The 26,865-nt window shown below is 35.9% G+C and overlaps 1 protein-coding gene across 5 annotated transcripts in view; it reads right to left on the bottom strand.

The window, feature by feature from the left end:
* Positions 1-26,865, bottom strand: part of LOC142354248 (putative phospholipid-transporting ATPase IA) — a 112,728-nt gene that overhangs the window by 68,842 nt on the left and 17,021 nt on the right. For 4 of the 5 annotated variants that reach the window (XM_075406504.1, XM_075406501.1, XM_075406502.1 and 1 more), the window contains 11 exons: positions 23,289-23,614; positions 22,691-22,747; positions 19,784-20,041; positions 17,848-18,019; positions 17,709-17,726; positions 14,820-15,382; positions 11,540-11,699; positions 10,830-11,042; positions 6,826-7,034; positions 6,310-6,498; positions 5,690-5,887 (listed from right to left, as the gene is read on the bottom strand). In XM_075406504.1, coding sequence (XP_075262619.1) covers positions 5,690-5,887; positions 6,310-6,498; positions 6,826-7,034; positions 10,830-11,042; positions 11,540-11,699; positions 14,820-15,382; positions 17,709-17,726; positions 17,848-18,019; positions 19,784-20,041; positions 22,691-22,747; positions 23,289-23,614 — 2,363 coding nt within the window. The remainder of the gene's footprint in view (positions 1-5,689; positions 5,888-6,309; positions 6,499-6,825; positions 7,035-10,829; positions 11,043-11,539; positions 11,700-14,819; positions 15,383-17,708; positions 17,727-17,847; positions 18,020-19,783; positions 20,042-22,690; positions 22,748-23,288; positions 23,615-26,865) is intronic. The other variant, XM_075406503.1, reaches the window with a different exon arrangement.

Here is a 26,865-nt window from a genome sequence, read left to right as displayed (position 1 = left end):
AGCTTAGGCTTAAGCCAGTTTGGCATAGACTTAATGAAGAAGCGCTTTATTTGTTCGTTTTATCGATTTTCTGATGTTTCAAGGGCAGCATCTCTTGCTGCTGTCTCTTTCAAATCTACGGGCTTCAGCATCACCTCTTCCTGCTTCCGCTACTACTATTTCAGGTGCTGGATATGCTTATTTGCTGCAGTTCTTAACTTAAGAAATTTTCTTAAGAAATTTTTCACTGTATCAGTTTTTGGATTAAACTTTTGGTTCTATAACTTTATTATTCTGATTTCTCTCAAGTAGTCTTGCGTGAATCTATTTCTTAGAGCCGTTATAATATCTGCAAAAACTAGTCTGGTAGCCGTTGGTAGGGTTAAGAAGTATCGTAAAGCATCTCCTTTTAAGTGTAATTGCAAAAATTTACTTGTTGCGCCCTGCGATTGCTGCGACTCCGATTGCTCCTGTTATTAACTGTTCAAACACGTTAAAATTATCCGTTCCTGCTCGAGAGAAGGCTGTGATATTGATTTTGGCGTGTGCCATTTTGCTTTTTACCGGTTTAGAATATATACATATCGTTCAATCAGTCTTAGTTTCGTTCTAAAGTATTAAATATCACACTTAACTTAATGGGGAGATTAATTGGTGAAAAGAGATGAAAGAAGTTGAATGAGTAGCACAAGAAATCAGAAAAAGAAACTACTGAAACCATTCAGTCAGAAAAAAAATAAAGATGGGCTGCTTATGAACCTATGCCTAAAGCTCCGGTCGAATCGTCAGATTTATATCGTTGAAGCCGTATGGGCCGCCGAAGTCTCACCATTAAAGAGTGCCCCTTAGTATAGAAAAATTCGTGGGGACCACAACCGCACAGACCTTGTGGAAGCTGCACTCAGATAGGCAACAGCATAATGACCGAAGTCACTGTTTGATTCATTAACCTCCGGGGCTGGGTGGGGAAACTAAATATAATTGTTTTATTTTTCTGTTTAAATTTCAGTTTTGCCCTCTTTTAGTTAATATTTAGGTTATGGTTTCAGTAATTTAGCTTATTCTGAGGTTATTTGGCAGTCAGTGATGATGTTATCAAGGTTAATTTCACTATCTAATTGAGGTTTGTTACGGATGTTAATAGCGAGGAGGATGTGTTCTTTATAAATTGACAAAAATAAAGCACCAGAAAGTAATTTTACAAATCCATTTACTCAAAATATCCTCGTTTGCAAATACCCTGTGTTGTTTTTGTCCGTAGTGGCGGATGTGGTTGAGTTTGTTCCAGTTGTTGTTCACTCAAGCACTTTTGAATTATTGTTGCATTTAGTCCACAGAGACACAAACACAGTTTCCATCCTTTCTTTCCTTTGTTACTGGTTTCTGCATTATCGTCTTGCTCGGAGAGGGAGTGCTGGATACTAATTGAAGGTTCTTAAGGTAATGAAGTGGAAGAAGATAACGAATTTGTCAAAAGAAAGAAGAAAATGTCAAATTAATCAGAGAATTATTCGGAATTTCGGTCCGTTAAACTGGGAAACAGTTAGTAACTCCTGTCACCATGTTACGCACTGATTTTGAGAGTGCTCCTCATGGTGTTCTCGGAGGTTAATTTTAGCATTAAATAGTGTGAATAATTGTCATTTTACAAGGACTTATTTTGATGTTTCACAGTGCGCTTTTTAGCGGATATATTTTGAATAAACTTAGCTAGTAATAGCCTTTTACTGAGCGGTTCGGATGCGCTATATATCCACTAGTTGCCTTGGGTTTTAGAGCCTTATTTAGCCACAATATAACACTGAAGAAGCCTGTTCTAACTTAGTTATTTTGTGAAGAATTTCCAGTTCAATCTTTAATTATTTTAACATAAATTATAACAAAGTTTTCAGAGATAGAATAAGAAGTTTCGAGATTATTGTTGAGTTCGAATAGCAACTGATAGTCAGGCTGTTTCTCCGGTGGTCTGGTGATCGTCGTTCCGCAGGGCTGTACCTTGAGTTATATTGGTCCTTCGTAAATATTTACTGATCTACAAGTTGGGCAATTTCCGGCTTTTGTACGTCTCTTGATGTTTGTTAAGTACATATACAATTTCCGTATTAGCACCTACTTTATCAGAATAATTACTTCACCAAGAACATAATCTTCTCATGAAGTTAATTACCAATTATGCGAATTTATCGTCAGGGAACTCAAAAAGGTAAATATTGAGGCTTTTAGGCACTTGATATGTTTATCAGTACTGTCAATCTGCGGTTGTTTTTAATAAACATAAACAAATTAGGGGTTACAGGCCTAGATGGAATTACTAGCTATATATGGCCTTGAGATTTATCTGAATATGAACTAGATCAAAGCACTTATTTATGGATATTTAAAGGAAAATCATCACGTAACTATGAGGAACGAAATAGGGGCGTGACAATCATGTTACTTAGAAGCAACCGATGTTACATCAAGCTTTATTAGCGGTGAGAGTAATAGAGAACATAACCGACTACCGTCGGGCGAATTGCTCTCACACAACCGGCGAGCGGATGGCTTCGTTGTTAGCAAGCCACAGTTTAGTGAGGCTAGTTTTAGATAAATTGAAGGAGCGTGAGTTGAGGGTAATAGATGATGACATCACGCAACATAACAGCAGCTGAAGTGCGGCATCAACAAAAGAGTTAAGGAGTGTGTGTGTGTGAGAGAGAGAGAGAAATAGTGAGAGAGATACAAAGTGAACAAGAATGAGAAGCAAAAAAACCCAAACGACAGAGAGAGAGAGAAAGCTAGGAATATTTTCCATAATGAGATTCGACTCTGCAACTTCTAGTTTTCCGGCCTTGTTAGTAATTAAATCATATAAAGATGAAAAGTGCAAAATTTTTAAAAAGTCAAAGATTTCAATGTGAAAAAAATTTTTCGTCTCGGGAGTTCTCCCATGCAACCCATCTGCAAGACTTGAAAAGTTTCGTTGGCCAAAAATGATTGTTGAACTCAGAAAAGGACACAATTCTAAAATTTTTTAAATTAATGCAAACTTTAAAAAATCTTGCTAAAATTCGTAATATTAATATCTTCAGACTCATTTGATTGCCTCAAAAGACTATTCAGTCTCCCTATTTCAAGCCTTAAATAGTTTCACTGGCTCAAAATGATCCATAAACTTGATACAATAAATTTCCAAAAATTTGAAAAAAAAAATTAATTTTATCAAAAAATTTCTGAAACTCGAGTATTTAAAACTTTGCTAACCATTCCATTAACTCAAAAAAACACGCAAAAGCTTATTATCAAACCTTGGAGGAGCTCCCTTAGCCCCTAGTGACGGAAAAATGAAAAAAAAATCGAGAATATTAAAAAACTGCTTAAATTCGAGATACTAAAATCTGGAAAAACATTAAGTTTAAAAAAAATGCGAAGTGATATTAAAAAGTAGAAAACGAATGCATGGCAAATAAATTTTCCAGAAACTTATTATCAAACCCTAACTGAGCTTTTCTGACCCATGAGGCTGAAAAAACCTAAATAATAACAATAAATTCCAAAAAATTGCAAGTTCAGTAGAAAAAATGCAAAAATTCGTAATGTTAAAATCCAGCAAAACGTTCCATTACATCTACAAACTATAGAGTAACCTATTACTAAACCCAAGAGGAGGTTCCTTGGCTCTTGAGGCTGGAAAAACCTAAAAAATTACAAAAATTTTCAAAAATTTGAAAATTAAGTTTTAAAATTGCTTAAAAAATTTGTAATATTAAAAGTTGAAAACCGTTCCATTACCACTAGAAACTATGCAGTAATAAATTATCAAACCCTAAAGGAGGTCTTCTGGCCCCTGGGTCTACAAAACTTCCAAAATGACAATAAAGGTAAAAATTGATAAAAATTGGTAAAAATTTTTGATAAAAAAATGCTAAAATTCTTGATGTTAAAAAGTTGAAGAACAATGCATTATCCCTAGAAACTATGCAGTAACATATTATCAAACTCTATAGGAGACTCCTTGACATCTAGGGCCCAAAAATTTACCAGCCTTAATTTGAGAATGGTCGAACAAAAAATGAAAAACAAAAGCGTCAAAGAACGAAAAAGAAGTTGAGAAGTGAAAGAACGTTCTAGAAGAAAAGCGCAAAAACCGTCAAGTGAAAAATTTGCTTAAAAAAAGACCATCACGTTTACAATAACTGCCATGAACTTCTTCGTTCAAGAGCAATTAAACAAATGTTCATATCAGATTATCTGATATAATTAATTAGTACCTGGCATCTAAAATTGGGATTTAATCGTTTCTTTTTTTGATTTCATTTTAATGACTCCGTTCAATTTAGATTGCTTTGCTGAGCAACTGGTGTTTAAAAGCGCTTTGAGCAGAAAGAGTGAAAAGTGAAACTAGCCAAGAGAAGTCAAAAAGCTTTCCACAAAATGTTGAATAACCTGTGACTTAAGGCAAAGCAGAACAAACTCTTATTCGACAAAGAAAAAAAAATCGGGCCGCTATAATAACCGGATGAGATGAGTGAGGGCGGCTATTAAACGAACATAACCTACTAGCGTTGGGCGAATATTTCTTTCGAACAATTGACGAGCTGCTGTCTTCTATAGCAGCTAGCTTGGAATTAGGGATAGCTTAAACTTGAGTGCCGAGGAAAGTACGGGCGTAAAAGGGGCGCATTAGAGTGTTCGGGATGGTGGATTGCGTTCTGAGGTGTAGAAGTAGCGTGATCCAAAAGGCCAAAATTGGCCTTCAAATTAATAATGTTTTTCTGTAACTTCCGTGATTGTCAGACTAGTTAAACACTTAGAAAGCTGCTCGGCGACTCAATTCCGGGCTTAAATTGATTATCCCGTTTTTGAGAGCAAAAGTCAAATGCTTAGCAGAAATCGATCAAAAAAAATGCTTAAAAAGACCAACATGATCCAAACAGTTGGGACAAAAATCGTTTGAGAGCAATTTACCTCTACATAGGTACGCTCAGCTAATGCTGCGCAGCTACAAATACCGATGAGAACCAATACTGAGCGAGTCGTAAAAAACTAAAAGAAGGTCAACAATAGCCTCAGATTTTGCTTTTAAATCTAATTGATTCCAAACTAATTATCATGGCGTTGGCATTGGTGTCAACTAGCTTATGCCTAGGAAGCTTATCTTCACTGGTGAGTATAATCGGTAGGGGCTAAAAAGGGTGAAAGAGGTGCGAAACCATCTAAAAATTCATTTCCAGCGTGATTTCATGCATACACAGTTAAGTGAGTGGGGCGTAGGGGGGGGGGGGGGGGGTGCTGGTAAGAGGCGTTAAACTTAAACCACCCTTGAAATCAAGTCTCGTACACGGTTTCAGTGATTTCTAAAATAACCACTGCGTGACTTAATTCCCCTGAGGATTTACCAGTTTATCCCGTTTGTTTTGACGAAAAGTCAAAAATGAGGCGGACAGACGAAAACCTATCAGACAGAAAATCCGCTGTACGAAAACTTGCATTAAAAAGGCCAATAGGGCTAAAAGAACAGGGCTGCAGCGAGCCTTGCTTGTGAGCAATTAACAAGATACAAAATCCATAAGAAGACTTGGAGTTATTTTACAAGATGGGGAATACACAAGAAGCGCTCTTGGAAGATTGTAATTTTTTGAGATAACTGACAGGAGCATAAAAAGGAGGAGGGAATAATTCAACACCGACAATGTTAGGGGTCAATGATATGGAGCAAGCTTTGACTGACCTTTGCGTTGAATTTAAGGGAGTATTGTGAAGTCCTGTACAGGAATACGTTCTTGAGCATCTTCTCTTCCGACACTGGTCTATCCAGCAGACCCAGACTCAACAAGGGCAGGGATGTGAACATTATGTTGTACATGCTCAGGGTAAACTTGTCGAACACGGACTGGCCAGAAAAACCACACGCAAACTGATACCAGAACTGAAAGACATATTTACACATTTCTGATGAAAACTTAGCTAAAATTTGCGCACAGTTAAATCTGTCGATGATTATTCAATTTTGAGGTTTGTTTGGAAGATGACAGGTCAGAAAACAGAAGCGGTCAGAACAATTGAGTATTTCAGTCCTCTGCTTGGCCCAAAAAATACCGCACTAGAAATCACCTCTTGTTAAATTAGGATCTGGAACGATTTCGCGCCGACTCTTTCATAAGACTGTGTGATGAAACTGGATACAATGGTTCACGTAACCTATTAATTGGAAGGATTAACTATTATAAATGACACATAGAACTGGAGGGGTTTGGAATGCCATTTTGATTCTATGGAGGATACAAAACTACCCTCTTGTTTGGATGTTGTGGTTTATGATTGAGTTTTGTATGGAGAAACTTATCTTACATTGATGAAGTAAAGGGTGATGTTTTTGTAGAAGGAGTAGAGGATAGTCTTGGACACCCTCTGGTAGCTGAATGCCCCGTGAATGAAGAGAAGACGCTTCAAGAACCGGAACTGGCCAATAGAGTAATCACTAGCCAGCACTGCTTGCAAACCCTCTTCACCCTGAATTCCTATGCCAACGTGAGCAGCCTGCAAATATAACACCCTCATTTGACAGGCAGCACGGTTTAATAATACCTTCAAGGCCATATAAGGAAGTAGAATCCGTATATGTAACAAACAATACCGTAATTTTTTCAATTCAAATTTCTCGAGATAAATGTGGTATTAACTTAATGCTAATAGCCTTACAGAACACGTCCTTTTCTCATATTATTCGGTATTTAATTCACACCAAATGCCAAACAAACATATTGAACTTAAAACGGTCATAAACTATAAGTTTCCGATTACAGCCACAGCGATGCTCTTATAACCTCCGAAAAAAATCCTCCGAATAGAGTACAACTTTCTAACTTGAATCATAGGCACATCATTGGCTCCGTCGCCAATAGCTAGTGTAATCTCTCCCTTCGCTAGTGTCTGTGTCATCTCAACCAGTTCTGCCTTCTGCAGTGGCTCCAATCGACATGCTGCTACTGACTTGAAATTGCGAGTGAAGTAATACAATCGTTTCATCATGTCTTCGTTCTTCGGAGAAAACTCGAGAGTCTTCAAAATGGAACCTGAAATGGAGTCAAATAATTATTCGCATCAATATGTCACTTTTACAGGAACCATCAAAACAGTTCAAATATGTCTTTACTCAGGAGTTTACGGTTATTCAGTTATTGAATCTTGAGTAATCACTTATCTCATCAGAGGATCAGAAGCGTGGCAGGGTCATCGATATAGACAGGCATACAACCCAAAAAGTAGTCCTGCGCAGCACCACGCGGTAATGTTATCTACTTCAGTTAAAACAGTTGTTAACAAAACCACGGACACCACACATAATTTACTGATAATAACTTCGTAGCCAAGTGAAGTCTTCATTAGATCTAAGAAAAATTTTGCACCTTCGCCCATATTTTGTGCCTCGCCTGAACTTTACTAAAACATCCACATTTTTATGCTTATTGCTATACCGTATAGCCTACACATGGATACTCAGTAATCAAAACTCCGCAAAATTTCACCTCAGGTAGAGAAAGCCAAACTTGTATTCTATTATAACTTTGTATTCGTACTAGACAATAGACTACAAACCACAACAAATGTGTGCCAAAAAGTTAAATTGACCCTGAGAATTTTCATTCATCAACACCCCGGTACATAATTACACAAACAAACTAACATTTTTAGAAATAACTATCAATTTTTTCAAGGCCAGCAATTTTTTTCAAGGCAGAGTTCAACGTCATTTTTGCCATTCAACTGGTACAAAATGAATATTCATTAACACCAAAATTGCCCGGAGGACAACGTAGTACAAAAAAATGACCATTACTGATCAAAAAAATGCAAGGCTAAGTCAGTCTGAACCTTTGGATTCAAATTTTTTGAAAAAGCAAAACAATTTGAGACGAACGAAAAATGGACATGAGCCAAACCGAAAAAACTCCCACAAGGTAATTGATAAAAATATGTCCGACACATTTAGCCTGTAATTATTAGTAATCTCGACAATTGGTTTCAATAAAGATTGACGATTGTTTTTAACTGTTTCTTTTTGTTATAGATCAGCAGCTTTGAAAAAAAAGCAGAACTTAAGATGAATGGAATATGCAAGCCTGTCACGCTACATAAAATATTTTGTAATTAACCGTAATGTCTAAAAAATACGATCATTGGTTTTAACTTTGATCAAGTGATTAGACATTTAATGGGTCTATTGCTGGAAAACATCCACCATTGATTCCCATGAACCAGACTGGGATTGAAACGAAAAGCTTGCGGAAAAATGTTCTCTCAATTTTGTTTGGTTAGCGTAACTAGGCACACTTCTGTTTCTTAATGAGAGAATACAGTGATAAAAATCAATACCAATAAGGACCACACCTGGTAACTAGGACTAAGATTCTAAAACTATACTTAGTTCAGCTTCGAAACGGAAAGCTATTAAGTTTAATACTAATATCAACTAGCAATCGCTCTAATGAACTTTGATAACCTAATACACTCTGAGTTAATGACCGTGCTATATCGGTTTAACCCGTTTCTTTTGATTTTGCTCTTTTGACATAGACCTTCAAATCATGAACTTAAATCTCCAATACAATTGAGCAAATAAATGCTTAGAATTTAGTACGAAGAGAGGCTCCAAGAGCCCGTAATGCCCTCCAGACGCTACCTGTTTATCCCGTTTTTGAGGACTAAAAGTCAAATTTGCCAGGAGAAAAAAAGTCCAGTAAAAATCACCGGACTAACAAATGATACAAACTTCATTTGAGAGCAATTAACGAATACAAGCCAAACTCGAAAGTTCGCAAATTTTTCAAAGCAATTAGTTTCAAAATTCCAAGTGCCACTCGCTCAAACCTAATTCGTGAATTAGGTTGATTTATGTCTCCTTAGCAAAGGGTGAGAACTGCCCTTAATGAGATTAGTTGACAAGACAATAAAACTGTCATACGGCAGTTTACCCCTACTGGCAATTTTAATTCGGACATCAGCTTTCAATAATAGTTCTTTCGCTAAAATTGACAAAATAAGCCGAGATGTTAAATAATTCTATTTTTTTTTCAATTTACAGAATTTTTTGAAGTGATTGCAAGAAACTCACCTTGAACATCAAACAACCTTGATAACTATTGAAAAAAACTGTCAGTGAAATTTTGCGCCGTAAATTTGGCGTCAAATTAGGCAACATTTGGCGAAGTTGAAAAAATCAGCTTAATCACTTCGAATTAAAAATGCTACTTAAAGCCCTCAACTGTACATGTTAAAATAGTCAAAAAAGAATTAGAAAAATTCGGAAAGCATAAACTGTTTTGAAAACCGCTCTATCATGATATCTTAGCTCAACAACAACTATAAATAAATCTATATTTATACTGCAAATTGACCCATTGTCAGTAGTCTTCGCTCTATATGCTTTCTGAATCATTTTAGTAAGCTTCAATTTAACCGAAATATTGCTGTATTTTAGCGTCGAAATGTCTTTTGTAGACAAAATATAATAACCGACATCTCAAAAACTTTAAACCTCAATAACTCATCAAAAAAGTCCAAAATCAAAAATTTCTATGCTCAAATTTACAACTCATAACTTTCTACGTTAATTATATCGGTCGGGCAAAATCCACTGAATGAAGTCAACAAGTTGAGCATATAGTTCCTCCCCCTCAATTGGGGTTGGAACAGAGATATTAGCAAAAACTTGTATTCGAAAACGTGTTTTTAGTTCACGTGTTTCAATAGCTCCAGACTCTTCGACTTTCGCTCCTCCTAATAAATAGGCACTAATTTTGTCATCTTCAATTGACATTGCAAAAGGCTCTAAGCTTTTTCTATTATTATCGTTTGGTAGTGTTAAGTAAAAAAAACTACTCAGCTCCCACTCGACTCTTTTAGAAATGTCTGCTGACAATGAAAACATACCCGGCAGATTGCCGAAAAATAGCCGCCGTTGATTCCAATAAGCATGATTGAGATTGAAAGAATAGAAGATATTGAAAAAAGATTTTTGTACAAAAACATTTTTTAAGTCCGATTTATTTTGATGGCATTTTGTAGTTGAACATACTTCTGTTTCTTAGAGAGGCTACAGTGGCTACTATCAATACCAATAAGCATTAGAGATGGTAACTAAGACTTATAGGAACGACGTTCAAATAGCGGGCATCTAAAATTGGGCTTTATGGGTTTATCCCGTTTCTATTTCTGACTTCAATTTTTTTATACTGACTCTGTTCACTTTGAATTGCTTTGCTGAGCAACTGATGTTGGAAATCACTTTTAGCAGAATGAGAGAAACTAGCCCAGAGAAGTCAAAGATTTCACGCAAAATGTTGAAAAAGCGGCAAAATGAGGTAAAGCAAAACATTTTTTTGTTCGACGAAGTAAAAAAAAAACAGCAGGGCAAGTCCTGACGTGCAATTCAAAGAATTTTCTTCGACTAAATAGAAAACTAGACCTAGAACGGACTATTAATGGATTGGGAAAACCATTTAGAAAAAAATCCAATCCAAAAAATCGAAAAAACAGTAAATCAAAGAGAAATTGCCGCATGTGAACAAAAAACCACTAGCGAGATAGCGAATTTTTGTTCAAACACCGTTTTCTCACTCTACTTTAAAATTAGAGCGAAAAAAATTCACGCCGCAAAACTCTCTTTTTCTCTTCATTTCCTGTTTCGGCGTGACCAAAATCACTTTTCCAATTTGACTTCAAAAATCATGAAAATGTGTGAACAGATCTTAAAAAAAGACAGCGCCCCAATATAATTCAAATTCTTTGAATTGTAAAAAAAATTAGGAGCGCTATAATTGCCGGCTGAGAAGATGAGGGCGGCTAATAAAACGAATATTGTGTATTACCTTCAAATATAAGTCCATGTTCCGGTGGACCATCAGATCCAGGAGTGGGTTTGTGAGAGTGAACATCACTGGATATTCTGGCCATCTCCTGGAGAATGTCCTCTTTTGTGTCACCATCTCTGGCCTCCAACTTATGCACTGTGAATCTGGAGGAGTCACTGGAGAATAACTGGCAAGAGTGCGCTATTTCGTACGCAGTCTCCAGTTTGTCACCTAAGCACAAAATCATCATTTAACACGATAAAAAATTGAACGAAATATGACCGAATTCCGCATCCAAGAGTTAATCTTTTGACATTAAATCCATGACCTTCTGAACAATGATATTTTTTTTCAAAAATCACACTTTCTTGAGTATTTCTGGGGAGTCAAACTTTTATCACTAAATCGCCCTTAAACCGCCACCTTGAAATTGTCTTCTCAAAACAGTTTCGTTGAATCGCATTTTTTGAGAATAGCAAGGCGTAAGGCTCTAATAGAGCTGCTCGGCCACTTAATACCCTCCGAGTACTACCCGTTTCTGCCGTTTTTGAGGACGAAAAATTGAATGGGTCAGACGAAAAATCGGTCAAGCGAAAAATTGCACAAAAAAGACCACAGGACAAATATAATTTCTACAAACTTCAGTTGAGAACAATTAAAAATTTACTCGAAAACGAAAGTGCGATTACATTTAAAACGCTGTAATTATGAAATGTTCAGATTAGCACCTGTTAGCATCCATACAACAATGTCAGCTGCTCTAAGTGATGCAATACACTCTGGCACTCCGTCTTGCAATTTGTCCTCCACAGCTGACACACCCACCAAATCCAGATCCGACTCCAGTTGCTTCACTGCGTCCTCGTAGTCACGTTCCAACACAAACATCTATAATGAACCAAATATAGAAAATAACGCCAACTCAAAGACGCTAATATCTAAGAAGCAGTCGGAAGATTACGTTAAAATGGCGGTAGTGGACTCCTTCGCTCAGAATAAGGATGGAAACAAGGATAGAATCAATTTCAAAAGATGTGGGTTGAGGCCCGTTAAGTGCGCTTAAACTTGGGACATCAAATGATATTTCGACTTCATTCTAGACCATATAATTAAGAGCGAACTAAGAGCGAAAAATGACGTCACGCACGCAATTCAGTTGAAATTGTGAACAAATGAACAAAAAGCAGATTTGAAGTGGTTGTGACGTCATATGGTCGTAACAAAAATTTTGACGACGAAATAAAAAAAACCAAGAGAAGGCCAATAATAGCCTCAGCTATCGCTTCGCGGCTATTAAAAAGAAAGTGAGAAAAGAAAGTGAAAAAGAACGTGAGGAAAGAAAGCGAAAAAAGAAAAAGAGAAAAGAAAGTGAGAAAAGAGAGTGAGAAAAGAAAGTGAGAAAAGAAAGTGAGAAAAGAAAGTGAGAAAAAAGTGAGAGAAGAAAGTGAGAAAAGAAAACATAGCCGGCAGATTGCCGGAAAATAGCCGCGATAACACCTAAAGAAATAAGATAGACAGATCGACCACCAGTCCTTCAATAGACCACTAGACTTTTCGGGTTAGCTTCGGACTGTCAATTTTTGACATATACGTTCTATAAGGAAAACGCCCTTAAAGAGCTATTTCAAAATTGATATTCAAAATCAAAAACTCAAGTCTAATAATCACAAATTAGGGCATATAAGATTGGCACTACTTAGATGCACACTATTAACTAGTAAATCTTCATAAAAAATTAAAGTTCCATAAGTGAGTTCAGAAGTCAATTTTTTGAGTGAGGTAAGTCATGCAATTGACCTAAAAGCAGAAACAACTTCAAGTACACAAATTTTAACTGCAAAGCAATAGAAGTCACTGAAGTCAATTCCAAGAAGTCAGGTCGTAAGAATCATCGATGGAGACGACGAATTAAAAAAAAAACACGATGTCCCCAATAATAGCCGCTATCGCTTCGCGGCTATTAATAAAGAAAAGAAAGTGAGAAAAAAAGTGAGAAAAGAAAGTAAGAAAAGAAAGCGAGCAAAGAAAGTGATAAAAGAAGGGAAAAAGAGAAAAGAAAGTGAGAAAAGAAAGTGAGAAAAGAAAGTGAGTCTACAAAAGTCTACAAAATTGAGGGTACCCGACGCGGACTCGAACCCACGCCCCTCAGAATAGCAGTCCTCCATCTTACCAACTGCACTATAACGACTACAAACCCCCGTTTCTCACAATCGCTTTTATCGTATCAATAAACACATTTAAGATTGAGAGCATTTGAGATCACACAAAAATCAAAAAAAGTAAAGCGTGAAAAACTTAGTTGAAATCTAAGAGTGTTCTAGAATAGCGCAGAATCTGTAAAACTTTGCAGAAAAACACACGTTTACAATAAGAACTTCAAACTTAGTTCGGGAGCCTTCAAAAAACACGTAGTACCCAGAACAGTAAATCCTCTCTCTGGGCGAGCATACTTTCAAGCCCACTTAGCCTCGTGGTTACTGCACCTGACTAACAGTCTTTTGTCCTAGGTTCGATTCTCACCCATCTACTTTGAGCCTTTTAGGTCATTGACCTCTCTCGATATGTTCGCATAAACATGCTGCTCAATGCGGCTCTTAAACATGAGCTTCGAGAGGCCCCTTAAACCTGCAAAAATTTTGTCCCACTTTACAGCTCACGCGTTTAATATATAGGATAACCGACTGATATCAGGTTAATTCCACGCAATCGACAGGCATGGGCGTACTGATAGAATATATCTTCAGCTCATAAAGGACAGCCTCATTGGTGAGCAAATAGAAAAATTAAAACAAAGCCGGCAAGTTGACCCCAACGCCTCACATTGGGATTGAAAAAATTAGAAAAACGAAAAAAAATTTACAACAGCCTAATTTTTTCAAGTGTCAAAAACTTTATCATTAGATTCGATATGGTAAAATCAGCTTCTAAATTGGAGAACTATAACCGTAACACTAGAACCACTTAGCAACATACACGAAGGAACTTTGATAAGTCAATGAATTGTTTTCAAAAATTAGGTCTAAGTGCCGACTTTATTGCAGGAATTCTAAATTCAACTCAGTTGAAACACAGAATGAGGTAAGTCAGCAATCAAACGTGAAAGTGGTGACTTATGTAAAAAGAATTAAAAAATGACAGCGCCTAAATAATAGCCGTTGAGAGGAGTTGCGGCTCTGAAACGGAACTCTGTATGTTTAAAGCTATTGCTTGAAATGTTCACACCGTTTCTTTTGGCGAAATTTAAATCGATCACACTAATAAAAAGATCACGGAAAAAATTCTCACTTTCTGTTCTTACTTTGTTTTCTCTTTTTCTCACTTTCTTGCTTTATTTTCTCACTTTCTTCTCCCATTTTCTTTCATCACATTATTTTCTCACTTCCTTTTCTCAGTTAATTTTCTCGCTTTTTCCCCACTTTCTAATTTTATTTTCTTTTCTCTTTTTCTCACTTTCTTGCTTTATTTTCTCACAATCTTCTCTCACTTACTTTTCTCATTTTCTTTTCACTTTCTTTTCTCACTTTCTTGCTTTATTTTCTCACAATCTTCTCTCACTTTCTTTTCTCACTTACTTTTCTTTTTCTTTCCCCCTTTCCTTTCTCACTTTCTTTTCGTACAAGGGGTTTATAGCTAGATACTTTGGCTTAAACAAGTGTGCAGGTGCGTGTTTGTTGATGGATGGGAGTAAATAGGGATATGGGGTGGTGACATGCGACAAACATTTTTTCTTTCTTTCAATCTGTGCCATCGTAGCAATCTTGCTCTTGCTGCAACTTCCAAGGACCAATAAAGATCTAATAGTAATACACTGAGACTCCATGCTATCGGTCGTAACCAGTTTATCCCGTTTATTTCGATGAAAAGACAATAGTTGAATCGGTCGTACGAAAAATCGCATAAAAATGACCAATAGGACTAATATAATTGCTGCAAATGCCGTCTTGAGAGCGCGCAATTAAAAAGCAAATGACTACATTGCATATCAATGCAAAATTTTCAGTCAGCTACCTCTTCGGCTTTAGTTGTCGGATCTGACAATTTTCCTTTTATTGTATCCAGATTTGTAACTTCATCCGGCGTTAGCTTTCGGCTTGCGAAGACTAGAACTCGCAATCCTTCTTTTGAGTACTCATTGACTTCAGGCAGGGCACGCTTATTATAAATTGCCAGTGATTGCGGGTTCAATTTATCCAGCATTGTCATATCAGCTCCCTTTGTGAATATTTTGTAATCACCACCGTCTGGACCATTCGAAACATCTTTAAAAATGAGCGACATGCGTTTTCGGTTACTGTCGAAGGGAACCACTTCAATTTCCTTTAACTTGGCAACGTTTCCGTCCGGCAGTTCCACTAATGAACCGTTAGTGCCCCTAGATTTCAACGTGTATCCCAGGGATTTCGCACCCAAAACCAGAGCATGTTCGTCTGGTGAACTGGATATGAATCCGGCGTTTGCTTTTTCGTTGGGTGTGACACTGTTACAGCTGGCCATCATAAGTATGAATTCGTGCAGCCCTCCCATGTTGTTGTCATCCATATAATTTTTCTTAACTGACGTCTTGTTCAGGTCTGAAATGGAAATGTGCTAATATTTATATTCAGAGATCGGAATTTTGAGCAAGACGATACAATGATGGATAGCATATTTACAGGTGTTTCTGAGGCTCGTCTAGAAAACTTTTTGAGGCAAGTCCAATTGTTTGTGAATAAAATCTGTCTTTCAGTGTAAATTCATTTTAAAATTTGACAAGCTTGAGCTAACTAAAGATAAGTACTCATCGCAAACATAGCTGGCAGATTGCCAGAAAATAGCCGCAATAGATTCGTAGATCGGCAGTCTAAAAAAACAGTAAAAAAGACAGACCAAAAAAATTCGTCTTTTCATTGAATGCTGATCTGTTATTTTGATTAAAAATCTGTATAAGTTATTGCTGCCTCTATTAGCTGATCTCAAATAACCTTCATTTAGAGTGACACACACCCATTTGACCTTATCTCTTTGAAGTAAAGTAAATAAAAGTCAATTTCAAATTGAGGAAGTCATTTTTGAGAGTGAGGTAAGTCAAGTGTGACCAAAAATTTAATCACGCGCATGAACAGAAAAACTCGCTCCACTTAGAGCGAAAAATGACGTCACACATGCAATTCAGTTGAAATTGCATGAACAAATGAACAAAAAGTGGCTGTGACGTCATATGGTCGTAACAAAAATCATGACGACGAAATAAAAAAAACATAGCCGGAAGAATTCCGGAAGCGACTCGAAGCGTGAAAACTTCATTAACAAAACCGTAATTGCAGCAGAAGCCACTACCTTTTGTATTAAACCATTAGCTCACTGCCTCTCAAGGTCTGTTCTAAAAATTGGTTAAACTTGTCTAAAAACTGTCACCAAGAGAAACAAAATGCAGCAAAATTTCATATTAATGAAAACGTTTGGTAACGTTAAAAAACCTGAAATCATTAAAATGCAACTGTCAGTACTGCCTTATGTTGAATGAAATCGATTGCAAACCAAACAAATGACGAAAATCTAAGAAAACGCGGAAATCATTCATTTTTAACAACTGAGAAAATCAATATAGCAGAAATAAATGTAGGTACCAGAACAAAGCTAGAATGATACTAACTATAATGTGAAGAATATGTGCGCAATGTAAGGAACACCGCAAGAAAAAAACATTCATGATTTTTGAAAGTTAAAAATCAATTTCAAAAATTCAAGAAAAACGAATACATTTCATTGTTCAGCATTCAAGAAATAGAAAAGATAACTGGTCATCCGATACAAAGATCTATCTTCCTGAAGAGAGCAAAAAAAGGGAAAAGCAGAATTCACAAATACGAAACATAGAAACATTTTGCAAAAAAAAATGGTCAAAAAATTTAAAAATTTTTAAGACTGCATTTATGATAAATTTGTAACCATTTTTCAAAAACTTAACACCAAAAAATGATTGAATTTTTATTGAAACGAAATTGAAGTCCCTCACGTTGCACAAAAAGACTATTTCTAGCAGTTACAACCAAAATACAGACAAAAAACTGACGAAAATCGGAAAAAAACTACCAAAATCGGATTAGCATATGTACAATTTTATTAAACAAAATTACATCGAGGTAGAAAGAGGCGTTGAGTATATGAAATATCAAAGAGAAGCTGCCATATTAACTGATTTTTGACAAAAAGACGGTTAAAAGATCCAAAAATGAAGAAATTAATAAAAAAAACCCAAATATTAACTAAAAAATCAAGAAATATATGCCAATTTTCAACTTTAAACGCATTTTCAGGCTCTGCAAAACACTGTCATCAATTTCCCAGGTTGACATTTCCAAATAGTATCAAAACCAATTTATTTCTACACGAAACCAAATTAAAAGCAAAAAATTGGGCCACTTAGACGAAAAAACGGCTAAAAACGGTTATCTATATGTGCCATTCAGTCAAAAACTACTTTTCAAAGTCAAAAAGTCATTCAGTAAACGCAGCGCATGATCAAAAAACTTCTCTCGCTTAGCAAAAATCTGTTCACCAAGACAGCTTTTCTCAGTTTCGCTTTTAGGTCAAAATGCCGCGTGAACAAATCTACTTCCTGTAAAAAAAAAAAGACCGAGAGAAAACCAATACTCCTCTTCGAGTCGTAAAAAACCAAGAGAAGGCCAATAATAGCCCCAGCTATCGCTGTGCGGCTATTAATAAACCACAAATTGACAGATCGTCTCGTTCTTTAATTACAACAGTCATCTTTTGGTTTCAGCACAAATGAAAGTCCGAGTCGAGAATTGAACATCTTGTTCAATTTCACCCCTCACAAAAATGATAAACTCTCAGAAAATGACGAAGATCAGAAAATTATTTGATTCCAATTGGCCATGAATTTATATTTCTCACCGCAACTAGCTTTGTCACCTGGAAATTGAAACGTTTAAACCATTTCTATTGGAAACTGTTATTGAACTGGCTCTGATTGTGGACAAACATGATGGACGAACTAGATATTAAGAATACAAGTGAAGAAATTCCACCTCACCATCATCAGTGTCAAAAGCAGTCTCGTTGACGAAACACTTTTTGAACTCCATCTTGTTCTGAGTTAGAGTTCCTGTCTTGTCAGAGAACACATGTTTAATTCGACCCAACTCATCATTCAGATTGGACGTTCTCGCTCTTGCCTTGATCAGATTGAACACCATCTGCGGATCCTGCATTTACAAAAATGATCACAATAAACTAGAAAAAGCTGAAAACGATGAAAAATATGGGAACAAAGACTGCACGTAAGTTAACAAAATTTGAACTCAACTTTCAAGCTATCCCACATAATATCAAAGAGCCATGGTATAATACAGCGCTTTATGTCACCAAATTTCAAGAACCCTCTATTTCGAAATCACTAACACAATAACCACAGAAACTACTTAAAAACACCAGCAAACAATTTACACAAATGTCATTTCACTACGTACGTTCACTCATAAGTTCAGTTAATGGGCAGTAGAAGCAGCAACAAGCTTTACATCGGAGTGAGAGCAATCAAGATCCCTCAAAAATGAAAAACGAAAGCATGAAAAGTCACTTGAGAAGTCACAGAATGTTCTAGAAGAAAAGTGCAAAATGCCAAGCGAATAATTTGCATAAAAAAGACGAACACGTTTACGATAATTGCTATGAATTTCGTTCAAGAGCAATTAATCACTCCAGTTTTTTAAAAAATCCATCGGCCTTTTCAAAACACGAAAAATGACGAACTTGAACCATTCATGAATTTCCTTTTAAATATCGTGACATTCTTTTCTGTTTAAGTTGGCATTTCCAATACATAAACAGCCGCTATCTGCAAGACCTATATGAACGCTTACCGATGTAACCTTAAGACCGTCTGACAAAAAAATTACAATGCTAACAAACACCATACCGCTTTAATCACCTCAACTTCAAAAACTGACCTTTCCACATTTAATTTACTTTCAGTTTAATCCCTTTCCAAAGTGACCTCAAAATATCACACAATTTATTGAGATTGTGAAGAGAAGCGCAAAAATAGACGGCTGAGTAGAAGGGGCTATTAACAGACAATGAAGAATGCCATGCCAGAACAGAGCCAAGATTGATCACTTTAACCTCATTTGGATTGAAAAACATCAATTTTTGGTAGTTTTCGGGAAATAATCGAAAGCGACAGATTAAGATTCATAGCTAACCTACGCAATCAATTCTCAGCTATAAAAAAGTCCAAAAAGATGAAACCTTAAGTTTTGAACATCAAGTTCAGTGGAGCGGTTTTGGAAAATCATGAAACTAACATACGCAGTAAATTGTCAGAGAAGCTTCAAAATTTATCTCACAAAAGCACATTGGTGGATTCCTTAAAATACTATGGGACACGATTGGATTTTTTTTTAAAAAAAACTATTTCGCAGGAACCACCCAAAAACTAAAATGCCACTTAACTTTTTTCGGAATGCTCTCAACGCTTTTTCTCACTATGCTTTAAAACTTCAGCCAAAATTAAACCAACTAAAGTCGGATGAATGACTTTTGAACGACAGGTAAGGGCTCAGTTTATGTTTAGCCTCCTTCAGAAGGCGTGACGTAATAGCATGGCAAAATGGCATCACTTACTAAGATTAAGAGTAAAAAATGTACCCAAATTTATGCACTTTTGATTATACGTTGAGGTAAACTGTCACGTATTACGATAGCAGTTTAAATTTTTTAATGTGAGCAACATTGGTCACAAAAAAAATAGGAATTCAAGCGTGAAAAGTCCCTCAAAAGAGCCTTTGCGAGAGAAGAATATTCTTGACCAAGAAATGGTCATGCACAAAAATGGCACGTTTTACCACTTTTGCGGCTAAGAGATTCAGACTGGTTATCTTCAAGCTCACTTAATCATACCACTTAACCAGAGTTTAAACTTAGCAGCAATAACCAACATTTTATTTGAGAATTACTGCTTCACTTACGGAGTTAATGAAGTATGCTTGTACTATCTTGACCATTTCGACAGTGAACATGAGAGAAATGGGGACCAGGTTATTGAAGAGGATAAAGAAAGTGGCATAGACCAGAGCAACTGTGGCCACCTCACTTTCAACTACCGCTGTGTATTCTTTATCCGGTACATATCCGGCTATGTCATCTGCTTTCAAGTGTTCGTAGATCAGATACCCAGCGAAACACACCATGGCTATTGTGAGCATTATGGCAAAGATAAAGTAGATCTGAAAAAAGAAGAGCATATTTGTAGTCACGAAGAATAAAATTGGTATATTTAGATGTAGAACAAGGAATTGGCTTTTTTTCTCATAAAGAAAACATAGCCGGCAGATTGCCGGAAAATAGCCGCGATAGACGCTCGTGGCCTTCCATGAATTGAAACACCTAAAGAAATAAGATAGACAGATCAACCACCAGTCCTTCAATAGACCACTAGACTTTTCGGGTTAGCTTCGGACTGTCAATTTTTTGACACATACGTTCTATAAGGAAAAAGCCCTTAAAGAGCTATTTCAAAATTGATATTCGAAATAAAAAACTCAAGACTAATAATCACAAATTAGGGCATATAAGATTGGCACTACTTAGATGCACACTATTAACTAGTAAATCGTCATAAAAAATTTAAGTTCCATAAGTGAGTTCAGAAGTCATTTTTTGAGTGAGGTAAGTCACGCAATTGACCTAAAAGCAGAAACGACGTCACGTACACAAATTTTAAACGCAAAGCAATAGAAGTCACTGAAGTCAATTCCAAGAAGTCAATTCCAAGAAGTCAGGTCGTAAGAATCATCGATGGAAACGACGAATTAAAAAAACATAGCAGGACAAGTCCTGAAATACAATTCAAAGAATTGAATGAAAAACTAAGACGTACTCTACCCGGACAGCAGATCAATTGAAAAATTCCAGCCAGAACACAAACAAAATCATCAAAAAATTGAAAAATTAAAAGAATCAAAACAAACAAAATATAGTCATTGCTAAAACTCGAAGCTTTCAAACCTAAGGCAAGATTTTTTCCCTTTAAAAATACCTATTTCAAAAACATGTTCAAAATCAATTTTGGTTTTTGAAATCGGTCCAGTATTATATCTGCAAGACCTGAAAAATATTCATTGGCCCTTGAAGATCGATGATTAACTAGAAAATGACCAAAAATATAAAAAAAAGGAAATCAAATGCAAATAATCAGAAAATGTTGCTGAAAATTGTGATATAAATACCTTCAGAATCATTTCTATGTCTCTAGAGGCTATCCAGTAACCCAATTCCAAGCTTTAAAAAACTCATTGGCTCATAGATCGAAAGGCAATAATTTTTAGAAAAAATTTCAAACATCAAAAAATAGAAATTCGTTCTATTAAAATGTTGAAAGCCATTCAATTGCCCCTAGCATTTAATAATTATTTAACAACATACTATCAAACTGTGAATGAGGTTACCTGTCTACTGAGACAAGAAAAAATAAGTAAAATACAAATGTTCCGAAAAAAACTTGAAAAAAATTGCAAATTTTATCAAAAAACTTCCAGTCGAAAGGTTAAATTGTTGAAAACAAATCCATTGAAACTAAAAACCATGCAGTAGTTCTTATCAGAACGTGGAATAGGTTTTCTCGTACTTGAGAATGGACGAATATCAAAAACTAACAAAAACTTTAGGAAACCTTAAAAAATTGCAGATTTTATCAAAAAATGCCAAAATTCGAGACACTAAAATGTTAAAAACCATTCTATTGTTACTAGAAACTATGAAGTGACCTATTAACAAACCTCAAAGGAGATTGCCTGGTCCTTGACGCTGGAAAAACTGAAAAAATGACGGAAAATTTTAAAAAACCTGAAAAAAATGCGAATTTTGTCAAAAAAATTGCTAAAATTTGTGATATTCAACAGTTGAAACCTATTCCATGGCAACTAAAAAATTTTCAGTAACTCATCATCCAACTGCTAATGAGGTTTTCTGGCCCCAGGGACTCAAACAACTTCAGTAATGACAATAAATGTCAAAAAAATATGAAAAAATTGCAAGCTTTGTCAAAAAATGCTAAAATTCATGATGGCAAAAAGTTGAAAACTATTCCATTACCACTAGAAACTATGCAGTAATCTATCATCCAACCCTTTATCAAACTCTGAGGAGGTTTCTTGGCACCTAGGGAAAAAAATTCAAAAAATGACAAACATTTTCAAAAAACCTGAAAAAAATTGCAAAAATTAGTATGCTTTCGCGAGTTTGTGTTTGTAGTACCAAAACTTATAGCTCATTAAATGGTCATAACAAGCAATTTTGTGTCGCAAAAAACCTTAATCAACTTTTAAAAACTTCGACCTAAGACTAATCAAACAAAGAAACTCAAAAAATTACAAAAACATGAAAAATTGCACCAATTTGAGCCTAAAAACTCCTAAAAATGACCTTTTAACCTTAAATTAAGGCCATCCCAGCAGCTGCACCACTATTAGCATATGAAGAACAACTAAAGCCCATTTTGGGCCTCTAATGAACCTTAATTCCCGCTGGGCTTTACCTGTTTATCCCGTTTTGAACGATCAAAGTCATTGAAAAATGTGTGAACGCATCTTAAAAAAAAACACAGCGCACCAATACAATTCAAATTCTTTGAATTGTAAAAAAACCACGATGTCCCCAATAATAGCCGCTATCGCTTCGCGGCTATTAACAAAAGACTCAATATCAATGACTATGGAATGCATCTAGGCAACGGCTGTGATCTCGGAGCAGTATTGGAGGTTTCAAGAATAATGGATACCGCTGCCAATAGTTACTGAATAACAAATTTTAATCTTTCGATTGTCTGAATATAATAGCATGAAACTTCTGCACCGGAAAAGTGAAACCGAACTTACCTGCACATTAGTTATTTTCTCCAGGGATGATTGTTTCAAGGGAGGCGGCTTGTTGTTCTGAAATTACACAATTTTAAAGTCAGCATTACGTATTTTAGGACAATGTTTTGTTTATTTTATTCTAATAAATGTTTTCAAAATGTCCTGGTATTGCCAATGCATCTGTCAAGGCATCACGATACTGGCAGTATGTTAGATTAGATAAACATTGCACTTGAAGAGACATTCAATAGTTTTATTGTTCATAGAGCCCAGGACAAATCCCGCCCGACCAACTTAATTCAGGTCTTCTGTTTCGCTCACCAGGGTGCTTTAAACATATCATTGCCCCATTGATGTTGATGTTCATTTATTTCGCAATGATTATAAGGATGAAAATCGGAACTGAAAAAGCTCAAAGAATTTTTGGTTTTCCAGAAATTATCCTCATCGTGGTGGATTTATTTTCTATGTGAACACTCAGTCTGACGTGTTATATCACAATACTAAACATTTGTAAATGGCTTTAAAAAAAGTAATGAGATAATTGACGCAAACGATCTCATTCACGAAGAAGTACGACAACTTAAATCAAACAGCTCAAACTTAGATGACTTACCAGTGATATTTTAGCTTCTGGTCCCGTGTACACCACACACCCCACCACCCACTCAGTATTCTCCAATCTACACTCTCGCAACAGGAGGTTCTCAATTGACAGGGTCACAGTCTCGCCCCCTGCCAAGGGTACCATCCCCACATCATTTTGGGGAGCATTCCCATTGCCTATTAGGGAAGAGGTTGCGAGTGCTGAGTCTCCAGAATGGATCGAGGCTGTGGCTAAATCCTGCATCTGTCCTTTGAACACCTCCATGTTTTTATTGGGACACTCGCAGTTGATGAGGAATCGGCCATTGGACAGACCATCTAACTTACGAGCTACCTCTGAAAAATTTTGAAATTAATTAACGACGGTGAATAGAATAGCGAATCCCCTTGTAATGGTAAGCTGAACACATGGGCTACAAAAGCGGAAAAATGGCAAACATACCCGAAAAATTTCTGAAAACTATCCGCCATTGATTCCCATAACCAAGATTGGGAGTCAAAGAACAAAACTTAAAAAACAACCGACTAACGTCGGGCGAATTACTCTCAAACGACCGGTTGGCTTCGTCAGTAAGTAGCCGCGGTTCAGTGAGGCTAGCTTTAGCCTAAGTGAAGGTGCGTGAGGTGATGTCGATAGATGATGAAATCACGCCACATAACAGCAGCTGAAAAGCGGCATCAACAAAGAGTTAAGGAAAGAGAGCGAGAGAGAGAGAGAGAGAGAGAGAGAGAGAGAGAGAGAGAGAGTGCGAGCTAAAACGTGAACGAGAAAGAGAAGGAAAGAAACCCCAACCAACAGAGAGAGAGAGAGAGAGAGAGAGAATTAGGAATATTTTCCATAATGAGATTCGGCTCTGCAACTTCTAGTTTTCTAGCCTTGTTAGTAATTTAAATCATATAGATCAAAACTGAAAATGCAAAATTCAAAAGAAAAGTTTCCACATTTGTTCTGTCATGTAACCCATCATTTGGCAGTGAAAAAATGTTCAAAACAATTTTTTGTCTCAGCAGTTTTGTCAAGTAACCCATCTGCAAGACATAAAAACTTTCGTTGGCCAGTAATGATCGAAAACAATCGCAAAATTTAACAAAATCTTGCTAAAATTAAAGATATAAATATGTTCAAATTCATTTTGTTGTCCCAAGAGGTAATCCAAAATCCCTATTTCAGGCTTTAAATAGTTTCACTTGATCAAAGATGCATAAACTTGGAACATGAACAATTTTTCGAACATTTAAAATTTAAATTTTATCAAAAAATTGCTAAAACTCGAGTCATTAAAATACAGATAACAATTCGATTAACTCTAGAAATAATGCAGCAGCTTATTTATAAACCCCGGAGAAGGTCCTTAGGCCCCTGGTTCCAAAAAATCGAAAAATTGAAAATATTGAAAATTTGAATTGCAAAAATTTTAAAAAATTGCTATAATTCTAGACAGTAAAAACTTGAAAAATTTTCCAATACATCTAGAAATTATGAAGTATTTATTCAACAAACCTTTCATCAAACCACAGAGGAGTTTCCTTGGCTCTTGAGGCCGGAGAAACGTAAAAAAATGACAAACAAGTTCAAAAGAAACTTGAAAAAAATTGCAAGATTTATTTTTAAAAAATTGAAAGTTATCAAAAAATAGCAAAAATATTTAAAATTTCAAAGTTGCAAACTATTCCATGGCCAATAGAAATCTTTCATCAACTTATTATCAAACCTTTAAGGAGATTTTCTGAACCCTGAGGCTGAAAAAACCTGAATAAGGGCAAAAAAAATTGTCCAAAAATTCCAAGTTTTGTCCAAAAAATGCTAAATTCGAGATGTTAAAATCTTGAAAAACATTCCATTACATCTAGAAGCTATGCAGTAACCTATTACAAAACCCTAGAGCAGGTTCCTTGGCTCTTGAGGCTAGAGAAACCTAAAAAATGACAAAATTTCAAAAAACTTGAAAAAAGTTTCTTTTTTATCAAAAAATAGCCAAAACTTGTGATATTAAAAAGTTGAAAATTGTTCCATGGCCAATAAACATTAGCCACTAACTTATTATTAAAACCTCAAGGAGGTTTTTTGACCCCTGAGGCTATAAAAACTAAACGGCAAATACAAAATTGCAAAATTTGTCAAAAAAATGCTTAAATTCGTGATTTTGAAAACTTGGAAAACATTCCAATACATCTGCAAACTATACAGTAGCCTGTAATCAAAACGTAGAGGAAGTTCCTTGGCTCTTGATGCTAGAGAAACCTAAAAAAGACACATTATAAAAATTTAAAACTGCAAGATTTAAAGAAAAATTGCTAAAATTTGTGATAACTATTCCATTGCAAACAAAAATTTTTCAGTGACTTTTTAAAAAACCCTTACGAAAGGTTTCTGACCCCTGGGACTGGAAAAACTTGATTTGGACAAAAATGACATTCAATTTTTTAAATAATAGAAAAAGTAATGACTAAATTTCAAAAAAATAGAAAATTGCAAGTTTTGTCAAAGATACTGTGTAGTAATCCATTATCCTAGGAACCTAGGAGGTTCACACCTTGAGCTGGAAAAAAATGACAGCATTATCGAAAAACTTGAACAAAATGGTCGAAATAAGTATAAATTTGAGTGTTTTTGCTTGGATTACCAGAACATATAGCTTTTAAATTGGTCATAAAAAGTACTTGTCTCGCAAAAGACCTTTCTCAACTTTGACCAGCCTCAATTTTAGACTGGTCCAACAAAAAATGAGAACAAAAACAACAAAAAAATTGCAACATTTTGTGAACAAAAACTCCTAAAACTGACCATTTAACCTTAAACTACTGCATTTCCGGTAGCTTCATCGCACTAAGCACTTGAAGGACTACTGAACGCGGCTAAGGGCCTCTAATGAATTTTAATGCCCACTGGGCGCTACCTGTTTATACCGTTTTTAAGGACGAAAAGTCAAATGGGTCAGGCAAAAAATCGGTCAAGCGTAAAATCGCATAACGAAAGGCCAACAGGATATAATTGCTTGTTTGAGCAATTAAAAATAATTTTTAACGAAATTTTAAAATACAAAACATTTTGATGCCAATCCGTAGTTGGACATACTCCTATTTCTCACCGAGAAGATACTGGGGCCAGCATCGATACGAATCAACAGTAGAGATTGTAAGTAACACTAAGAACTAAGTTCAACTGTTCAACTGGCGGAACATATTGGGTTTTCTGCGTTTATCCCGTTTTTATTTTTGTTCTTGTAGAATCTTCATTAACTAAACAAAAAACTAGACCAAGAATGGACTATGAATGGATTGGGAAAACCCTATTATAACAAAGTCCCATCATAAAAATCGGAAAAAAACAGTAATCATCGAAGTAAAATTGCCGCATGTGAACCACAAGCAAGAAAGAGTGCACTTTTGTTCGAACACCGCTTTCTCAGGCTGCTTTAAAAGTAGAGTGAAAAACCACTCGCTTTTTCGCTGCACTTCCTGTTCAGGCACGACCAAAATCATCACGTCAAGAAGTGAACAGATTTTCAAAAAAAATATAGGCAAAAGCAATTGAAGCCTCCAAAACCAACGGAACCTCAAAAAAGTCATTTGTTTCCTCATAATAA

The sequence above is a fragment of the Convolutriloba macropyga genome, chromosome 15 (genome assembly GCF_964194025.1).
Source record: "Convolutriloba macropyga chromosome 15, txConMacr16.3, whole genome shotgun sequence".
In the NCBI taxonomy this organism is placed as follows: domain Eukaryota; kingdom Metazoa; phylum Xenacoelomorpha; order Acoela; family Convolutidae; genus Convolutriloba; species Convolutriloba macropyga.
This window is presented reverse-complemented; position numbering and strand designations above follow the sequence as displayed.